The sequence below is a fragment of the Beta vulgaris genome, chromosome 9 (assembly GCF_026745355.1).
Source record: "Beta vulgaris subsp. vulgaris cultivar EL10 chromosome 9, EL10.2, whole genome shotgun sequence".
NCBI classification, from domain to species: Eukaryota; Viridiplantae; Streptophyta; class Magnoliopsida; order Caryophyllales; family Amaranthaceae; genus Beta; species Beta vulgaris.
Window position 1 is genome coordinate 2,775,400 of NC_079210.1, and position 19,978 is coordinate 2,795,377.

The 19,978-nt window shown below is 36.0% G+C and overlaps 1 protein-coding gene across 17 annotated transcripts; it reads left to right on the forward strand.

The window, feature by feature from the left end:
• Nucleotides 1–423: 423 nt before the first annotated feature.
• LOC104902681 (uncharacterized) lies at nt 424–12,980 on the forward strand. 17 transcript variants are annotated; one of them, XR_007270057.2, is made up of 17 exons: nt 425–635; nt 3,229–3,763; nt 4,337–4,675; nt 4,765–5,034; nt 5,223–5,627; nt 5,721–5,993; nt 6,110–6,489; nt 6,578–6,763; nt 6,858–6,968; nt 7,085–7,139; nt 7,234–7,332; nt 8,222–8,379; nt 9,430–9,603; nt 9,736–9,843; nt 11,439–12,270; nt 12,521–12,624; nt 12,708–12,980. XR_007270057.2 is itself a non-coding variant. In XM_019251683.3 (12 exons), exons 2-12 carry the CDS (start codon nt 3,242–3,244, stop codon nt 8,321–8,323), a joined length of 2,742 nt encoding a protein of 913 aa, XP_019107228.1. In that variant the 5' UTR covers nt 425–635; nt 3,229–3,241; the 3' UTR covers nt 8,324–8,477. The 17 variants fall into 17 exon arrangements, 1 of the variants encoding a protein (XP_019107228.1); XR_007270064.2 differs by having other exon boundaries at nt 12,714–12,980; XR_007270059.2 differs by having other exon boundaries at nt 11,439–11,828.
• Nucleotides 12,981–19,978: the final 6,998 nt, after the last annotated feature.

Here is a 19,978-nt window from a genome sequence, read left to right on the forward strand (position 1 = left end):
CCCTGCATATATGCCACATGTAGGGCTCAGATGAGGCCACGTGTCAGTACCAGAGCCGTTTATTTTTTAGGCTACAACACCATTCGTCCCAATTTAGTTGCTACATTTTGACCGTAGGCATTATTCACGTCATAACTTTGACTATGTTTTACTCCATATACATAATTAAAAACATAGTCATGTTGGATCTTGTTTGATTCGTCCCAATTTGTATTTTCTAAATATTAATTTTTATAATTTTTTTCATATATGTAACTCAAGATATTGGTGTTTGAAGTTGCATCTCGTAAACTGTGAAAAAGCAAATGTAGCAACTAAATTGGGACAGAGGGAATATAAAAACTAGTTATTGTATGGGCTATTCCCCACATAAGTAAAATTTTCATTTATTAATAGTGTACTTCAAAACGATAACACAAAATACAACTTTAGTCCCGTGGTTAAGAGTTCGAGTTGGGTCAACTTTTGGCAGCCCGACGGGATCCTAGTCACTAAATACCTTCGCCGGCTACTTGTCTTGTGCTGCTGCGTGTTGCTTTCTTCTTTCTCTTCCTCTGTTTGCTGCTCGGGCCACCATGCGTTAGTGTTGACAACTAAAGTTCAAGTTCCTGCAATTTCAATTCTTCTACAGGAAGGTATAATAAGCTCAACTTATTTCTCTTCCTTTGTTTTCTATCAATCATTATACACTTTGATTTCCGAAAATTTGGTTGGTTTAAGATTTAAGCTATGTTTCCCAAAGAAGTTCCTACAATGAAACTTTGATTTCCTACGACTATGATTTCACAAAGAAGTTTAATGGTCTATATTTCTTAATATCGATATTCACTGTAGAATTCCGCTATATGATACTCTAAAGTAAGAGCCACTAAAAATTGTTTTTCCTCTCAAAACTCCCTTCTAAACATGTCAAAACTTTATAGATGATTTATGTTGAACATTGTAGGTTTGTATTTGAATTTACTTATAATCTATACCAATTATCTAAATAATTTACATTTGGAAATTAGAAACTAATATATAATTGCCCAAACATCTTTCATATATACATGACTTTCAAATTCATCATGATATTTGGCAAGATTGATTTCAACTATTTGATACTACTTGTGTATTCTTTTAGTTGCACCCTTTGCTTTTTCACATTTGCCAGACGATTCTTTGAACGTTAATATCTCTTATTGGGTTGAGTGTAAGTGAAAATTACAAAAATTTGATATTTGGTCCCTTGTATTGAGATGAATCTAACAAGACCCCACTTAACTATGTTTTTTCTTGTATAATAATGTGAGATAGTTTAACGTAGTTGGTTGATTAATAGTGGCACAAAACCAAATGGTGCAACTAAAAAAGTACTAGCGGCCCGTTTGGTAAGAGGTTATAAATGGTGGGAATGGTAATGCATTATAGTGTAAATTTGTACTAGAAATCCAATGTCATTACCAATGGTAATGCTACTTAATCACAAGATATCCATTTTCTTCCTAAAATCTCATTACTATCCATTACCACTTGGAAAGGTGGTATTAGGTGGTAATGAAAATTTATAAAGGAAAACCCATGTTTTGTGATAAAGTTTCATTCCCATGGTTATGGACATGTGAAAATCTTTACAAATTTACACTAAATTTCATTACCATTACCACTATTTATAACCACTAACCAAACGGGCCGTAGTAGTATTATTTAATTGATTACAGAATACAAACATAGCAATAGTCAATAGTTTGACATAAAAACATCACCAAAAAATATTTGGGAAAACTAAAATACTAAACCCTAACTTGTGAATATCATGGAAAAAATTATCAACAGTCAACAGCAACAACAGAGCTGAACATATTAAGTTCAACTTGAAAATTTTCTCTTTCTTGCTCAAAAATACCATGAATTCATTTCGTATACTTTGATTTTTCTTCAAAATCTGTTAGTTGATGTTTGATTCGCAGGCTGAAGAAAAAAAAAAAAAGAGCTCTAAGGTGGTTGCCATAGTTGCAAGGTGAGGAGGAGGAGAGCGGGAGAGAGGGGCAAAATGTCAATTACTTGTTCTTGTAAGGGTTGGGGAATGACTTTAAGGCTTTATGCATTTCAAATTCCATGTTTGATGAGTGGATTTGAAACTCTATTTTTTGGGCTTATAGTTAGAAGGTATGGATTTGAGCCAAATCCAATTCCAAATTTTAATATTATTAAAACACAAAAATTAACCTAATTCTAGAATTTGAAATGAAATTTTTAATATTATTCAAACACATAAATTAACCCAATTCCAAAATTTGAAATGAAATTCCAATTCCCAAACAAAGCATTACATTTTTTGAAACCCATTTTGGGTCTATGAATGTCAAATTGGGTCGATTGTGGCCTTTTAAGCTCAATATCTTTAATTTCCCTCATTCAGCCTTATGTTAGGTCATTCATAGTTCTAATAAGTATATATATAAGTATTAGAGTCAATAAAATTTCACTTACATGCTTTGAAACCCATTTTGAGTAGATGAATGTATTGGGCCGATTTGACCCTTTTAAGCTCAGTTTCCTTTATTTCCCGCATCAACCTTATGTTAGGTCATTTATAGTTCTGATAAGTACATATATGAGTATTAGAGTCAACTAAAGTCCCCTCACATGCTTTGAAACCCATTTTGTGTAACTAAATGTCATTTTGTGCCAATTTTGGCTTTTTAGGCTTAATTTTCGTAATTTCATGCATTTGGCCACATGTTAAGGTATGTATAGTTCTAGTAAGTAAAGAATGCATATAGGGGGATGTTAGGGGGGCATGCAGGCCGTGGGGGGTGCTTTAAACATTCAAGAATAACAGAGAAGGGGGTGGCAGGGGTGCTGTGCAAGGGAGAGGATGCTGGCAGGGGGTGTGCAAGGGGGGGGGGGCTGTGCAGCAAGGGGGGGGGGACTGTGCAGCAGGAGGGGGCTTGCAGGTTGCAGGCAACAGGGGGGACTGTCGCATCAGGGGGGGGGACTGCAGCACCGGCTGTGCAGCAGGGGGCTGTGCAGGCAGCAAGTGGCGGGGGGGGGGGGGATTTGCTCGATTCGAAGCACGCTATAGTTTTTGTCTTTAGGTATTACGTAGCAAGAACAAGAAACTTGCTCACATTGAAACAAGCTTAAGTTCATATATTTTCAAGCTAAATATAAGTAAAACAAGGTTAGAAGTTCCTTCTGTTTCTTTGATTTTATGCCTTTTCTAATCCGTGTTTGAAATTTCAGGTACTCTTCAAACATGGCCCGAGATGATGTGGTCTTGGAGGAGGAAACCGATGATGAGTATGATGATGATGATGATGATGACGATGATGATGACGATGATGATGATGATGAGTACGAAGTAGAGAAGGAGGATAAAGGTGATCCGGAAGATTTGGCGCTTGACGAGGTAGTGCGCATGTGTAGCAAGTTCGAGCACCCAACAGAGATTGCTCCCCTCATTGACAACAATGCTAGGGAAGATTATCCCACGATATCCTCAAGTGTGCTACACACAAATCCGAGGAAAGAAGTTCAGACTACCACCAAAATTACAAGCAAGGTTGCAACAAAGAAGCGAAAAGGAAGGGGTCCGGTCAAGGGATTGAGAGTCACAACCCCTATGACCCTCGAGTATGATGATATGGGTCAACCTTGTGGTAAATGGCGTGCAAAGTATGGGCAACATATTGGGCTTTGTATGCGCAAACTCAACATTTTAACCAAATGGAAGGATGTGCCCGAGGGAATGAAGAAAGCATTATGGGAAGATACGTGTGTAAGCTTAGCTTAATTTTCTTAATTTCACGTATTTAGCCACATGTTAGGTCATATATAGTTCTAATAAGTACATATATAAGTATCAAAGACAAGTAAAGTCCAATCACATGCTTTAAAACCCATTTTTGGGTAAATGAATGTCATTTTAAGCTGATTTTGGCTTTCCAAGCTCAATTTGCTGAATTTCTTGCATTTAGCCTCATGTTAGGTCATGTATAGTTTTTATAAGTACATATATAAGTTTAAGAGTCAACTAAAGCCTATTCACATGCTTTGAACTCATTTTGGATAAATAAATGTCATTTTGCGCAGATTTTGACTTTTTAGGCTCAATTTACTTAATTACCCGCATTTAGCCTCATGTTAGGTTATGTATAGTTCTAATATGTAATTATATTACTATTTGAGTCAACTAAAGTCCACTCACATGATTTTAAACCCATTTTGAGTAAATGGATGTCATTTTGAGCCGATTTTGGCCTGTTAAGCTCAATTTCCTTAATTTCCCGCTTTTAGCATCATGTTCAGTCGTATGTATTTATATGGAAACTAACTAATTGTTTCTGTCTAGTTTCTATTCCACATTACTCCTGATGAGAATAAAAAGGCGTTGTTTCTTTCCGCGGTGGCTGAAAGATTTAGAACTTTCAAAAGCAAACTAGTGAGTGGGTGGATCACAAAACGACGAAATAGGACTACAAAGAAGAGGAAAACTGAAAAAGCAAAGCAAGATGATGAGAATGATGGAAATGTGGGAGAAACGGAAAAAGAGCCCGAACATGAAAAAGAAAAGGAAGGGGGGGAGAAAGAGATACCAGAACCAGAGTCCTTGCCTTATCAGATATGGTCCCATATAAAACCAGAAGACTGGGAGGCATTTGTTGCCCATAATACTACGCCGGAGGTTGTGGTAAGTATTGTGCTTTAAGCTATATTCGACTTTGCATATTCACTTTTAATAGTTTAATGTTTTTTCTTATTACTCGTGTGATTTTATAGGCTAAGCGTGAGAAACATTCCCAAAGTTCAAGACAGAGGAAGCATTACCATCATATGGGTTCCTTGACTTATGAGAGGGCGAGAGAGAAATGGATTAATGAGGATTTTTACCCAACTATTGACTCATCAATAACGCCATCTTCTAGCTCCAAGGCTGCATCAGTCAAAGTTGACCGTGTCTCTGATTGGTGGTGCTCTATGCATGGGCGTGATGAGAACAATAAAATGACCATTTCAGATCCGCAGACCTTGAAAATAGCCAATGCCATTGTAAGTACATTTGTCGCTTTTAAGTAGCTCCCCCTTACCACTTGTGAAACCCCTTCCGGTAGCGAGTGTGGAAGCTGCAGCGGCTATGGCAGCAGCTGCCACAGCAGGCAGCGAGTAGCTGCTGTCGCTGTCCCCATTTATCTTCGGGTTGATTTTTTTTTCTCACTTTATTGTTGATTTCTCCATAGATGGGGCTCAAGCAAAAAGAGGTTATCGGCGATTTCACTCCTAAAGGCAACAAGGATGCCATATACGAGACCTTGGGAAAGGACCACAATGGACGTTTGAGGGGTGTTGGTGGTCTTCGTCTCAGCGTGACAAAAGTCTATGGTAAAGAGTGCTCCGTGGGTACACAATCACAATCGAAGTTTTCCTTACCACATGATTTGGAAGCTATTACACAAGCTGTACGAGAGAATCTTACGGAGGAAATCACGGAGAAAGTCACAGAGAAAGTCACGGAAAGCTTCAATGCCATCCTCTCACAGTTTGGTTTGCAGGAGATACGTCAACCTAAACTGGATCGTCCTTTGCAGGACAAAGCTAGCAAATCTAACACACAAAAGTCGACATCATCTATACTTGAGTTAGAGGTAACTAATATCCTTCTAATTATTTTTAAAACAAAATAGATTATATTCTTTAATGGCATGTTGCTAACCTCATTTTCATTGACTTTTGTGTAGGAAGAAACACCTTGCCACCTTTTACTAGATGTGGAAGGTGAAGGTTTGATTGTGGTAGCTGAAGGCCACGCACAACCACAGTGTGACCGGGCGACAATCCATCACGAGTATGTGGACAGTGAGCACTACGGGGTTAGTGTAGACACCATCACGCCTGGTTACGAAGATTTCGCTGTTCCAATGCCTAAACCAACATACGATATACATGTCTTGACCGACGCTCGTGGTGGTTATGTGTTGTGGCCATCTGCGTGGGTGAGATTTTCAGATGAGGTAAATTCAAGGAATTAAAATCCGTATTCATATTGATTTGTTTCTTACCTATTAACTAACCTAAGTTAAATATTTTTTACCTATTATTTACTATATAAATATACATGTATTATTAGGTTTTGGAGAGAATAAAAAAGCCCAAGGCAAACCGGGCGGACTTGCCTCCTCAACAAAAGGCAAAGTCTATTTCATCAAGCCGGCCAAAGAAGGCCATTTCGGGTGAAGGAGTGCAAGCCTCAAAAGGTTCAAGTCTGCAAGAAAACACATCTAAAGATACTTGGATCGAGAAATCAATGCTCAAGTATCTCACTAAGGCATGCTTATGGCTATATGTAAATGCATGTGATATGCCGGATGATAAACCAATGGAGGTGAATTTGGGCTCCACGCAATTCAACTACGTTAAGGATACATCGACATGGGTTTCTAAAGTTGATATCAAGGAGTTCCTTTGCGGAGAGATGTTGAATGTTTCCTTAATTCAAGTTTTCATGAGGTAAAACATTTGTATTTATGAAATATATAAAATTTTATTGCAATATACAATATTATGTTTATGTTGCCTACTTGGTTATGCTTTGAAGATTACTCCAAGTTGACCTTTGCGGACGCGATTGCATACCAGAGCAATATGGGTGGTTATGTCCAAGTTTGATCCAAGCTGCCAATTGTTTGGTTAACGCAGCTGAGGTTAAGGAGTATATTTGGAAAGGTGTCGAAGAATCTCGTCGTGCAAAAAAGAAGTTCATACTCGCTCCCTATTTTGAAAAGTATACTTCTTAACCTTGTATTTATTATTATCACTTAATCATATACGATGAAAGTACTCACATCATGGCATCCTAACTTCCTTTGGGATTGTAGTCTCCATTGGTCACTCCTTGTGATTTGTCATCCAAACAACACAGTATATCAGTTTGATTCTTCTGCTCAAAATCCACCTCGACCCTTACTCCTCAAATCATGCTTAAATAGGTATCTTTGTTTTTTAAAATGCTTAATAACACAACACATTATCTATTAATTTCATCCTTCGTCCACTTACTTCCCAGTCCCATATGTAATCCCATATGTAAATAACTGAACTGCAGTGCATTGAAGAAATTGAAGAGGACGGGAAAACTTCCTCGGTGGAAAGCAATGAAGGTAATACATATTAGTTAAGCTATTTTTTTTTTCTTTTAGCAAAAGACAAACATATTTGTTTCTTACATGATCTTTTATGTAATTCTCTAATTAGTGTGCGCAACAACCGGGGGGAACCGAGTGTGGCTACTATGTGTTGAGGTTCATGCTCGATATAACCTCAAGTTGCAAGGAAGTCGGGGATCTTGAGAAGGTATATACATCACTAATAAGTAGTTATAGATTCTTCATTAATATCCTGCTTTTAGTCACATGTTAGGTTTCATAGACTAATGAAAACATGTCTCCTAACTATTAGGGGGTAAAGAAGTTCCATAAACTAGTTTGGAACTCAATTAGCGCGATTGGGTTATTATAGGCCGATTTTAGCCTTTTAAGCTCAATATCCTTATTTCCCACATTTAGCCTCATGTTCATGTATAGTTCTAATAAGTACGTATATAAGTATCAGAGTCAACGAAAGTCCACCCACATGCTTTGAAAGTCATTTTGGGTAAATGAATGTCATTTAGGGCCTATATTGGCCTTTTAAGCTTAATTTCCTTAACTTCCCACATGCAGCCTCGTGTTAGGTCATTTATACATAGTCAACTAAACTCCCCTCACATGTTTTGGAAGCCATTTTGGGTAAGTGAATGTCGATTTCAGCCGATTTCGGCTTATCAAACTCTATTTCCTTAATTTCCCGCATTCAGCCTCATGTTAGGTCATTTATAGTTCTAATAAGTACATATCTAACTATTAGAGTCAATTAAAGTTCACTCTCATGCTTTAAAACCCATTTTGGGTAGATGAATGTCATTTTGGGTTGATTTTGGCATTTTAAGTTCAATTTCCTCTAGTTCCCACATTTGGCACATGTTAGGTCATGAATAGTTCTAATAATGACATATATAACTATTAGAGTCAATTAAAGTCCACTCACACATTTTGGGTAAATAAATGTCATTTCGGGCCTTTGGCTTTTTAAGCTCAATTTCCTTAATTTCCCGCATTATTTGCTCAATTTCCTTAGAGTCAACCGAAGTCATCCTTATACTTAAAATGTTCTTATATGTGTTTACTTATGTTTGCTTTATAAGGTATTCCTCGATGACAAACCAAGAGAGGGTTCTTTCACCATTACCGAGATCAACGAGGTTCGGGATTTGGTAGCACACTACCTTACCGATGTTTGTATGTGAAGATGGAGCGGCTTTGCGTTTATTTACTCTCATTATGTTACTAGCTAGCTATCTAGGTACAATTGATGTTTTAGTTTTAGTTCCAACTTAATTTGTAGTACATTTTCAAAGTTATTATTATTATATATGTTTATATATATCATTTTGACTTGTATATTCATGTGTGAGAATTGTGCTAACTTATAGCTGCTTCGTTTAAAGAGCTTATATAGAAGTCGAAATGAGATCGATATTACAATAGCAATTTCATAAGTATATATATATATATATATATATATATATATATATATATATATATATATACTATTATATGTATAGTATATATGTATATGTATATAGTATATATATATATATATATATATATATGTATATATATGTATATATATATATATACATATATATGTATATATATATACATATATATGTATAACAGTTTCATATATGTATATATATGTATATAACAATAGCAGTTTCGTAAGTATACATATATATATGTATTAGATCAGGCGTATGCTGTGAGTTTGGCGCCAGGAAGATTAATTGATCCGGTTGGGGAAGAAAACTGAACCAGTTAATCAACTTAATTGGTCCGATTTTCTTGCCCAACTGGATTAGTTGAGTTCTTTTAGCTGAACATATCCTACCCATCGACCCACCAAACCTGAGCTAATACAGACGGTAGTTCATCACAAAACGAGGATGGAAACTTAAAGACACTCATTACTTAGGTAGGGATAGATTTGGCTATAGCCTTTATCAGAATTTCCCTTCCTGACTTAGAAAGAATCATCCCTTTCCACTCTTGTAGCTTTTTCCAAGAATTTTCTTTTAACACCGTTCGTAAAGACCTTCTTAAAATGCTCCACCACCATTTTGTGATAATCTCTAGGAAAACAAAATTTTTTGTAGATCGTTAGGTCCTAATTTATCGCTATTCTACATTGCTCCATTCTTGCTCGTGTTTATTCAATAAATGAAAGTTTCTGCTGAAACTTTTTTTGACTGACTTTTGATAATAGATGAGCCTTTCTTGAGTACCTTGTAGTAAGATCTTTTATCATTTCTTGAGATTTGGTTTCTTTTTTAGATCATTATATGTAATTCAGGTTACGATTTAAGGAAAGATGAGGCAATTGGAGCGCATACTTTTGGCACAGACTTTTACTCCCATTACCAGGAGTTCCAATCTCCAGAGCATGAGGTGTTCTTCCATTACCAGGCTCTTTGCATCATCAAGATGGCCCCAAGCTTTCTCCACAATGGTTACTAGATCCTGCAAGGTGGTTTTCAGAGTTTTCTTCTTATTTGTCAAGTTTTCGGCAATAGTATCTTTTCTTGACAGTAGTTGTATTTGGCCTTGGATATGATTAGTGATTCTACAACCCCTAATGAATAGCATATGGAACGTGCAGATGGAATTGGACTCTTTTACATTTGAGCCTTAAAAATTGATGCAGAAGAAGTATTTTACTCTACCAATCTGTCTTATGCCATGGTGAATCTGTGCCACCTTCTTCCTGGTAAACCTTCTCTCCTTGGTCAATGTTTCTTTGTCTAAGCATCCCTCCCTCAACCCCCAAAAATGAAAAAAAAGAAGATTCAGCACCAGTTGTCTGTTCACAAAGTATGCTTTGTTAATTTGGTTATTTACACTTAGGCAGACAAATATTGAGTTGTAGTGTCCAAATATGCACTGTAACTAAGGGATGCTTTTCTACATGATATGCAGCTAACTTCTTCTTGATGATAGTGGATTGTTTATGGAAGAGGTGTTCTGAAGCTGAGCTCTTAAAAGGCCTTAATTATAATGATTATGTTATGAATGGACTAATGCAGCAGACTTAATTCTTTGAGGCTTAGAGCAACCGTCACTGTCTTGCTTAATTTGGTTACGCTAATAGGATCTTTTATGTTGCGTGAACCATAACAATTTACTGGCAGCAACTTTTATCGCATATTTTGTATTTAGACTTTTCAATTAGTTTTTTTTGCCCAGGCGATGCCTCGGGTCAGCTACAATAAACAAATATGTTATTATTTTTTAAATTTCATAATTTATTTTGCTACTTTTCGAATTTTTGTCCATTAAGAAATTGAAAAATTCACATCACAACGTGATAAGTAAAAAAAATTGAAAGGTTTGAGTTTGAAAACAATACCTTAAGGAATCATGGTACGAGAATATGACATCAATATTTTCTTGTAAGCGTAATAAGAGTGTTAGAGATGTATATACTTGTTTAAGTCTTTTTAGTTAATTATAATTATTACAAGACTTCATCATATTTTAAATCAAACATTAGACAACAAAGTCATAGTGTATTGATGGTTAAGCTCTTAGTTTTCATTTCTAAGGTCATGTGTTCGATACCTTGCACTTACACATTTTTTTTAAAGTGAGAAGTACACAGACATAAAACATTTCCGTCAGAAATTTGAGGAAAGTGCCACGTGGCACATATGCTTTATTTCGCACGCCTTTTAATATATCTGTATAGATAGAGAGCATAAAATCTAGGGAAATGTGTGGAATAAGTTTGAAATCCGTTTTGTGGTTAATGACTTATTGCAATCTTACACATTCTCCTCAAGTTGAGTGTGGGCATGGTCAGGTTAATTTCATATGCTTTATGAAATTCTCAAGTAAATTTATCTGTTTTTGGAAATGATCAATGTCAAAAGAATTCTGCTCTGTTTTGGTCAAGAAGATCTCACAAAGAAAAATATTCCTACAAAGTAGTGATAGATGTGCATACTAAAGTGTAATACAAATGGTCTAAAATATGATCCCCTCTTCGCAAAAGTGAAATATGTTCTATATTATTATGAAAAAGTTCTAAAAATGCTGCAAAGGTAACTTTTTATCTGCTTTTACCCGTATCTTTTCACCTGGATTTAGTTTCTTCTGGTTTTGTCTTTGATTATCCCATTAAGCATTGGCTTTAAAAACTTTATACAAGATTGCCAGTCAATTCAAGTTACCTTGGTTCTCATGTATGCTAAATTTGTTTTATTGTGTGAATGCTCTTTTATTATGACCTTACTCTTTTATTCTACCTGACATTCTCTGGGTGCCGGTGTCTAAGAGATCTCTTTCCTTTATTTTGTTTTGCAGGTCATATCCTCTGATTTTTGTGGACATTGCATTCCTTCTAATTGTCATGTTCCTGTAATATTTTCTATTAGAAGATATTGTATCACAATTAGGCATATCCTTTAAATCAGTTCATGCTTAAACATTTGTGGTATGCTACAAACTTCATGCAAGTATTAGGTCCTATTTCAGAATCAGATCAATCCTATAATACTTCTACATTAATATCATAACACAAAAATAAGAGAACTGTAAATTTTGCTAGTATTCAGTTTAAACATCCTGCATGGTAACGTAATTTATCAAAGCACCTTCTTTGACATTCTTTCCGGGGATTTACTTTGGCTTTCACATACTTTGCCTTGTAGTTTGCTGGAGGACAGAGAGTTATTCCCTGTGAACCTAATGCAGGTTTACTTTAAATGCTGGCTGTTATATGGATTTATGGTTTTACTTAGAAGCAATGATTACAGTGACTATTCCTGAATATCATACCTTGGGGCTTGGTGTAACAATTGGAGTACTTTCTGTTTGTGGCTGTTTTGAGCACTTTGAACCAAGTATGGCTTGCTGGTGTTTTGTGTCAGCATGAGATAACAGTGCTCATATTCTTATTTTTACTTTTAATGCATTGTTATTTTGCTTTACCGGTGATCGATTCTATAAATTCAGTAGGGGATAGGTTGGTTTACTTGACTTTTTCATACATGTACTCGTCTGCCTGAGGCGTGAAGTAAAGCGATTTGCTGATCTCACTGCTGATGAGACTTGTGATATATGGCTCACAGCACAAAAAGTTGGTAGGCAGCTGGAAGACTACCATAAAGCATCATCACTAACTCTTGCAACCCAAGTACATACTCCAACATGGCACTAGCTTCATGCAAACTCGATCTATTATCTTCTGTTTCCTATCTTTTGTGCATCTATGCGAGAGTATTGGTTCAGATTTATATTATTAAATCATGGCCTTTTATCTTTATCATTATGAATTATGATATGGTCTCTTAGGATTTCTCAATCAGCTAAGCTTTCGACGTAATTACTATATGTGTGGCATCCGTTTGTATTTGTCAAATTGACTATTGAACTTTATTATAAAGCCGCAGGATGGGAATCAGGCAGGACAGACTGTAGCCATGTCCACATTCATATACTTCCTCAGAAAACTGGCGACTTTGAGAAGAATGATGAGATCTATGATGCGGTAGGCTTAGTATGATTTTTTTGTAAGTCTAGTTCATCTCCCAGTGTATCTTTGTTCACTTTCTCTTTCATCATGTTTTGTAGCACCAGATAGATTTGAAGGAGAAGGAATTAGCTCAAAATCTGGACTTGGACAAGGAAAGGAAGGATAAAACTCTCGAAGAGATGAGTCAAGAGGCATCGGACTACAGGGCTCTGTTCACCTGACTGCTAATGCTGTGATGCACAATTTTTCAAATGCTATACTTTTTAAGAACACTCTTGTTGTGGTCAGAAACTAAGTCTATGTGCTCATTGCTGAACATGCAATTATGATTGACATATTAATGCAATATCAGAACTTTACATTAATCGAAAGTCAAATGTTGGTGCTGTTTGAAAATTGTCTCATGAGTAGAAAAGAGATTCTTTAGACATTCTTGTTTTTTGACATTTGCAGAAAGTACAAATTTAGAGAACTAAACGAGAGATCTTGTTCCTACTACAGTGATTGGCTAGGTCATGGGGCTGCTTGATCTGATCCCTTGAAACTTCAGTAACCTGACACAATATAGTGTAGCCATTGTGTGTAGGATTTTAGTCTCCATCCCCGCCCTATCCCCGCCAAACCTAGACCCATCCCTGCCCCACTACCATCCCTACATTGGAGTTTGATTTTTATACGTACATATGTATATCCTTCTTGTTGGGCCCAACGAAGGGCTTGCAAACATTTTGTTGATTGTTTACACATCTGAGGATACTATAGATAACATATAATAATATGTTTAAAAATGTAGGCGCATAATGCAAGATTTGACAATGTTATTGAGGAAAAGAAGTGTCCAAAGTGCTTGAATTCAAGACCTACTTCTAATGAAATGGTTCAACCATCAATCTAGTGGAAGTATGCTACAAACAAATACTTACCCATGTTAGAGAATAGGAGTAAAACTACCATCTATATTATGATCAATGAGTCTTTAATGAGTGTTGACCACTAATTATCACCACTATTAGCAATTAATAAGCCTTTGATCTCATATATGTCATCTCAACTATAAGATATTAATTTAATCTTATATGGTGGGAATACAAATACTAGAAAAAATATTCCATTAATTTAGGATAATGTAAATCTTTAATTTGATAATATTTAGTTAGATAGAGGTATATGATAATCCAAAGTTCGACCGCTTGACCTACAATAATGAAAAATTTTCGATAATTATTTACTATTCCAAACTTTATAACAATATTCTTATAGTAAGATCAAAACCGGATGCAACCTGATACACAGGTTGACCGAAAAACTTGTCATAATTTCGTTGGTTGATTTTTTTTTAAAAAAAAAACAAACTCATTTTCCTTTTTCTCTCTCTTCTACCTTCCCCTCTACTAGTACTATTGCACTGAACTATCCTCCTTTCCTACCCTTACCCACCGGAAAACCCTTCTCCCCTCAATCTCTCACCCACGACCCTCCACCACCCCCAAAAGTGTTACCTATCTTAAAGTGTTACATCAAAATGTTATTCAATTGAAAAAGTGTTATATCCAAGTATCTATACAAATATATTAAAATGCATTCCTATCAAAAGGAAAAAGTGTTATATCCAAGTATCTATACAAATATATCCAAGTATACTAAAAATCTTATCGTAAGCTAATTCCTTTTGCATCAACACTGAATCAAGGAAAACTGACATCTTATGCACAAACCACAATGCAGCACTCAACAACCTTTGGTCATTTCTGCTTGGAATGATCTTACTAGAGAAGATTGTGATTGTCTAACTAGTTCGGCTGAAAAGTTTAAAGTCGTTGGAATAACTACCCTGAAAGTAACTACTCACAAAAGTATTTTCCTACCTAAATATACAATCACATTTAGCCATGCAATCATAGGCTTTCTACATTGATGTGTTCTTTGTACATAGGCTTCTCACCATGTCAACAACCATTGTTCATGAACCTCAAGGGAACAAGGCAACAACACTAGCTTAGTGGTAATGTACCCTTTGAAATTTCCTATGACAGTAACAATTAACTAGTAAACCCAACACGTAAATATAGTCCATTAATATTTCTTATGTTTTCCAGGTCACTTCGTCACAGAGTTGCCTTAGCTGACAAACAAGCAAGAATCCTTGATGTAAGGTTCACATCAAAAGAGAAAGTAATCATGCAAATTAGTGATCTAAGGCTAAAAATAGTAAGATGTTACACAACATTATTAGCCAGTTTTACTAAGCAAAGTTTTCAAACAAAACAACATTGTTAACAGGGTGTTTGTTATTAACTACAATCTCTAAACACGCTGCAAGAAGAACAAATTTGGTTCAGAGTCACAATATTTCAAGCTAACTTTGAAAAGGTCCATGCATACAATGATTGTTCTAATTGTGGGAAGCGCACAGATGTCCCCATAAGCAATGGGTTCACATGCCAACATACTTTGGAAAAGACATCATATTAGTTCATAAGTGCGTTTTTTCATATACATATCAACTTGTTGTTTAATCATATGCACACCATTTCCTGTTATAACAAACTTTACAAAATTTAAACACAAACAAGTTAGTATTTTCCAGCCAAGATTCATGATAAGTCAAAAAAACATCACAAAGACATATACAACCATAATTCAGACAATTTAACGATAATTTTGCATAGATTTATACCGTATAAAATCCCAAAATAAAAAAAAACCCTAACTTTTTACTTTATTGAACTTGAAGATTTTTATACATGAAATGTAAAACTAAATTAACTTGAAAATTTTTGTGTTTTTCCACAGAAATCACCCTTCAACTCACTTCCTTCAACTCTGACGGGGGGATCTTACCGACAAGCTTAGAAGTTTTAGAGTGTTCAGTTACAGAGGTTCCTTGTAAGAAGCGTTTTCTGGCGCCAACATAATGTCAACCATCAATAAACCAAACGTTGCGTTCTGTTTATTTTGGGCTTTGACGATTTCTTGGCTTCAATTTGGCCCCACACATTTAACTCTTTGTACCACTTTCAATGGCCCACTAATAAGCCATGGTAAGTATTAGACACCAAATAAAAGTACTCAGAATTCCCTCTTAGTACTTTTTCAAAAAAAAAAAATTACTATTAGCAATTCTCTATTCCTATTAAAAATAAACCATGTTTTAAAACCACATCGGACCCTTAATTTTAGGAACAGTTACTATGAGCAATTTTCTCTTAGTAATTACTCCCTTCAGTCTTTATTAGTTTACCCATATTCCTTTTTGGGGATGTCCCTTATTAGTATATCCCTTTCTTTTGTTTCTATTTTTGGAATGTGACCACTAAGTTTTCATCACACATACATTTAACTTGAAAAATAAAATAATAGTTTCTCTTTCTTTCTATGAACCACAACATTATTTCTCCTAATACTCTGTGCAAAATGTAACACCCCCAAAATCCATACACGTCTAATGCTACGTCGCATCGACTTTGGGAGTGTTACCGCCGCGATGGAACGCAAGGCATAATTAGAAATACGGTAACTCAAATTCATTGTCTCAAAACCAAATTGCAGCGGAATAGAAAATGTAAATACAACTCGGGAATCATAGTTGACCCCTCTTTATTCAAACTCAAACCATGTGACAATGTTCTATAAAATTCAGTAATAATCAAACCAAAAGTTACTTCAAACTACAGTCTAGCCCCCTTATGCTTGATATCATGCAGCAGCACCAGCTCACCTAGTCTGCTCCCCATTGAAGTATCAATAGTTCATCACAGGACAACAAACACATAATAACACACAGAGTCAGCTATGCTGAGTACGTAATGAACCATTGAAACTATATGAACATAAATGATGCATACATTACAACGACTATATGAACCTACGTTATCTCACATCCTTTAATCTTTCATTATTTGGCATCGAACGGGCACCGTCATCTTACTAGAATCATACGGGCTACTGAATCCTTAATAGACAACTTGGTCTATTAGATGAAATGCAAATACGGTTTTGTTCCGTCTCACCCCATCACCTTAGTATGCATACCCCCAAGATCGAACGGAACCTTCCGCCTACTTGAGTTATCAAAATATAAGGACACTACTGTCGTCACAGTAGGCCTGCGTAGGAGTGTAGGACAAGTCCCACACTCCCCCCATTGTTCTATACTTGTAGGGAGTCCAACTACAAGTATCGCCATAATCTTCTTTTATTACCAATCATTCTTTTATAACTTTAAGGAGTCATTTACATACTCTCTTAATTACCAAACTCAATCTTACCCTAGTAACACTCTTGTTACTCTATAGATCAGATTAATAATGCTGATGTTACACTACGATAGAACTTCGCATTTCAATGCAACATATTTCAATGCATCATATTGATTTCACGTTATAACGTCTAACCAAACAATCACAATCAAATGTTCCCTATCATGGTACTAGGTTCCAATAACATGAACTGCAACCTAAACATGATACTAAGCTTTGAAAGTAAACTGGTACGCGTACGTACCTTGTAGCGGAGAATTTTCGCTGACTTAATAGAACGAGCCGCTTATGAAATTGGGACCTAAATCGTTAAAACAAAGCTTTAGTGTTACGTCCTTGATAACACTAACAACTACTACGTACTAAGACATAACGATCTAACGATTCGAATTACGCAATAGTTAAAACCTTATTCCAGAACTTTCGTTATAATTCTAATCTAGTGAATTTAACGTCTTTTAGAAGTCAGAGTTAGTGAGTAACTAAGTTAGTTGGTAACATTAGTCCACTGTTTTACCCATCCAAAATGTCATAAGTCCAACCTGTCTTATGTCCAAAAGTCAAGTCATATGTCCAAAAGTAAGTCATATGTCCAAGAGTAAGTCATATGTCCAAAAGGTAAGTTCCATGTCCAAAAGTAAGTCAATAGTCCAAAAGGTAAGTTCCATGAAACAAGTCACCCATGAAACGATAATAATTGTAACTAATAATAGGACACACTTTTCCTACTTTCACTTATTCCAATTACAAACCTAACCAGAATTTTACTTAAACAGAACAATAACTTAATAGTTAACAATCTAATAAATTACTAAACACTCTAATTACTAATTATTAATTACAAACCTTTCTTAACTACGAAAACAGTAAATATAAGAATAATTAATAAACTGACATACTAAGTTAGGTACAAAATTATACCACTGACTTTCGCCGGCACAAAATTCCGGCGACGGAACTCCGGTGGCCTTCGCTCGCCACACAGCCCCACTCGAGGCCCTCTTTGGTTCGCTGGCGCGCACAGCAGCGACGCACCCTTCGCTCGCTCGCACAACAACACACGCACACGACCCACAAACACTCTTCGCAGCACGGTTTCGCACGACACCTTCGGCTTTTCCGCACCGCTCGAACACCGCCCAGCACTCGCACACCCTCAGCTTTGTCGCGCGGCTACACTCGCACGACCCCGACCCTTCGCGCACTCGAACCACAAACACTCTTCGCACAAAACTCGAACAAAACCTCGGCACACCCGCACACCTTTCGCACCAAAACCCTCGAACAAAACCTCGGCACACCCGCACACCTTTCGCACCAAAACCCTCGAACGAACTCCTTCGTCAGAATTTGCACCAACACCGGCGATGAGAGGGAGGAGGCGAGAGTTTGAGAGAATCCGAGAGAGAGAGAGATCTGAGAGAGAGAGAAGAAAATTCGAAAGAGAGAGAAGGAGAGATATGAAAAATCGGCTGAGGAGAGAGAGTGAAAGGGAAGGTCGGCTGGGAGAGGGAGAAGAAGAGGGTTTAGGGTTTTCTGAAATTCCCTTCCTTTTCTTTTTATACTCCCTTCAAAAGATAGTCACCCTAGGTCAAGTGAAGATTAGGTTATTCTTTTAAAACTCCGAAAATTCCTAACAAATTCATACTAACGATAATTTATTCCTATTAATTTGTAAATAGATTAAAATACCTTTTTATTAACTCTTTTATATTTTCTTAATTAGTAAGAAATTGCTACTTAAAATACGGAGTATTACACAAAAGAAAGAGGTAAACTAATAAAGACCGGAGGGAGTACATTATAATTATAACTTGCAAGTAATAATTACATTTTTTGTTACAAAGACAAAACCAAAATTACATAATCAAGAGTTTAATGCCTTCAGATTAATACTAAACGGATTATACCAATCTTGGGGGACCGCACGCTGCACGCGTTAGCGTGCGGGCCAACAACTAGTATTAATAAAGTGTTACTGAGGTATTACGTACGTATTCAAGAAACTTGAATTTTGCAAATTGCTAACATATTCATCTCTCTTATATAAGCCAAGGGAGGAGGTGTGATGTCCTTCTTTGAACGTACTTATATACCCCTAATCTGAAACAAAAATAAAAACTATTCAAAATTTCTCATTCATTTCCTGATTTACAATGCATAAGAAGGAAAATTGTAAAAAGAGAGAATTAATATATAAAAAAAAGTTGAAGTCTTGCCATCAAAAAAATTACTTACTATGAGAAAACTAACATAACAAAAGAATTCTTCAACAATCATTGTAAAGCCGAAAGTACAAAGTTTTCTTTTACCTAAGTATTTAGCAACAAATACAAAGTACATTAATTAAAGGATAGGAGTTAGCTCAAGTGGGTAGAGCACTCCTCCTTGGCCCATAAGGTCAAGGGTTCGATCCTTACCCCACAACATAATCCTGGGGTATTTCCGTAGCATGCTATGCATGAAAAAAAAAACAAAGTACATTAATTAAAATTCATAAAATTACCGAAAACAAGGTATAATTTATCTTTTTATTTTTTCGATTTCATAATTGTCGTATACAATGAAACAATCTCTAGAATTGAACAAAAGAAATAAGAGAGAGAGAATTTATGTATTGAGATTCAGCTTGTATCTAGAGAGAGAAACTCCATTCTGTTTTGTTATGAATAAAACTGAATGAATACATCTTAGAGGGAGTTCTAGAGTATTTATACAGAAGATAAGTTATTACAAGTTGTGTTAGAGAAGCTAGAAAAGATATTACTAACTTTCATAACAGAATAACTAACTCTATAACATAATTAGTTAGAGTTAGTTAGAGCTAGAGTTAGGTATATTCTCAATATCCCCCCGCAAACTAGGCATGGATGAAATCATGCCAAGTTTGGAAAGTAGAAACTAAAGTTGAGAGGAGGGCAAAATCTTAGTAAAGACATCTGCCAATTGACTTGTAGTAGGCAAGTAAGTGAGTTGTATCAACCCTTCTAGGACTTTATCACGTGTGAAGTGACAATCAAGCTCTATGTGCTTGGTTCATTCATGAAAGACTGGGTTATTGCCTATATGAATAACACTCTGGTTGTCACAATGCAAGGTAACAGGAGCAA

Bases quoted from the DNA above. Each gene is read 5' to 3' on its own strand.
- LOC104902681 (XM_019251683.3), top strand. From the start codon at position 3,242: ATGGCCCGAGATGATGTGGTCTTGGAGGAGGAAACCGATGATGAGTAT. The intron at 3,764-4,336 runs GTAAGCTTAGCT...GTTTCTGTCTAG, and splicing joins CATTATGGGAAGATACGTGT to TTTCTATTCCACATTACTCC. The intron at 5,994-6,109 runs GTAAATTCAAGG...ATGTATTATTAG, and splicing joins GGGTGAGATTTTCAGATGAG to GTTTTGGAGAGAATAAAAAA.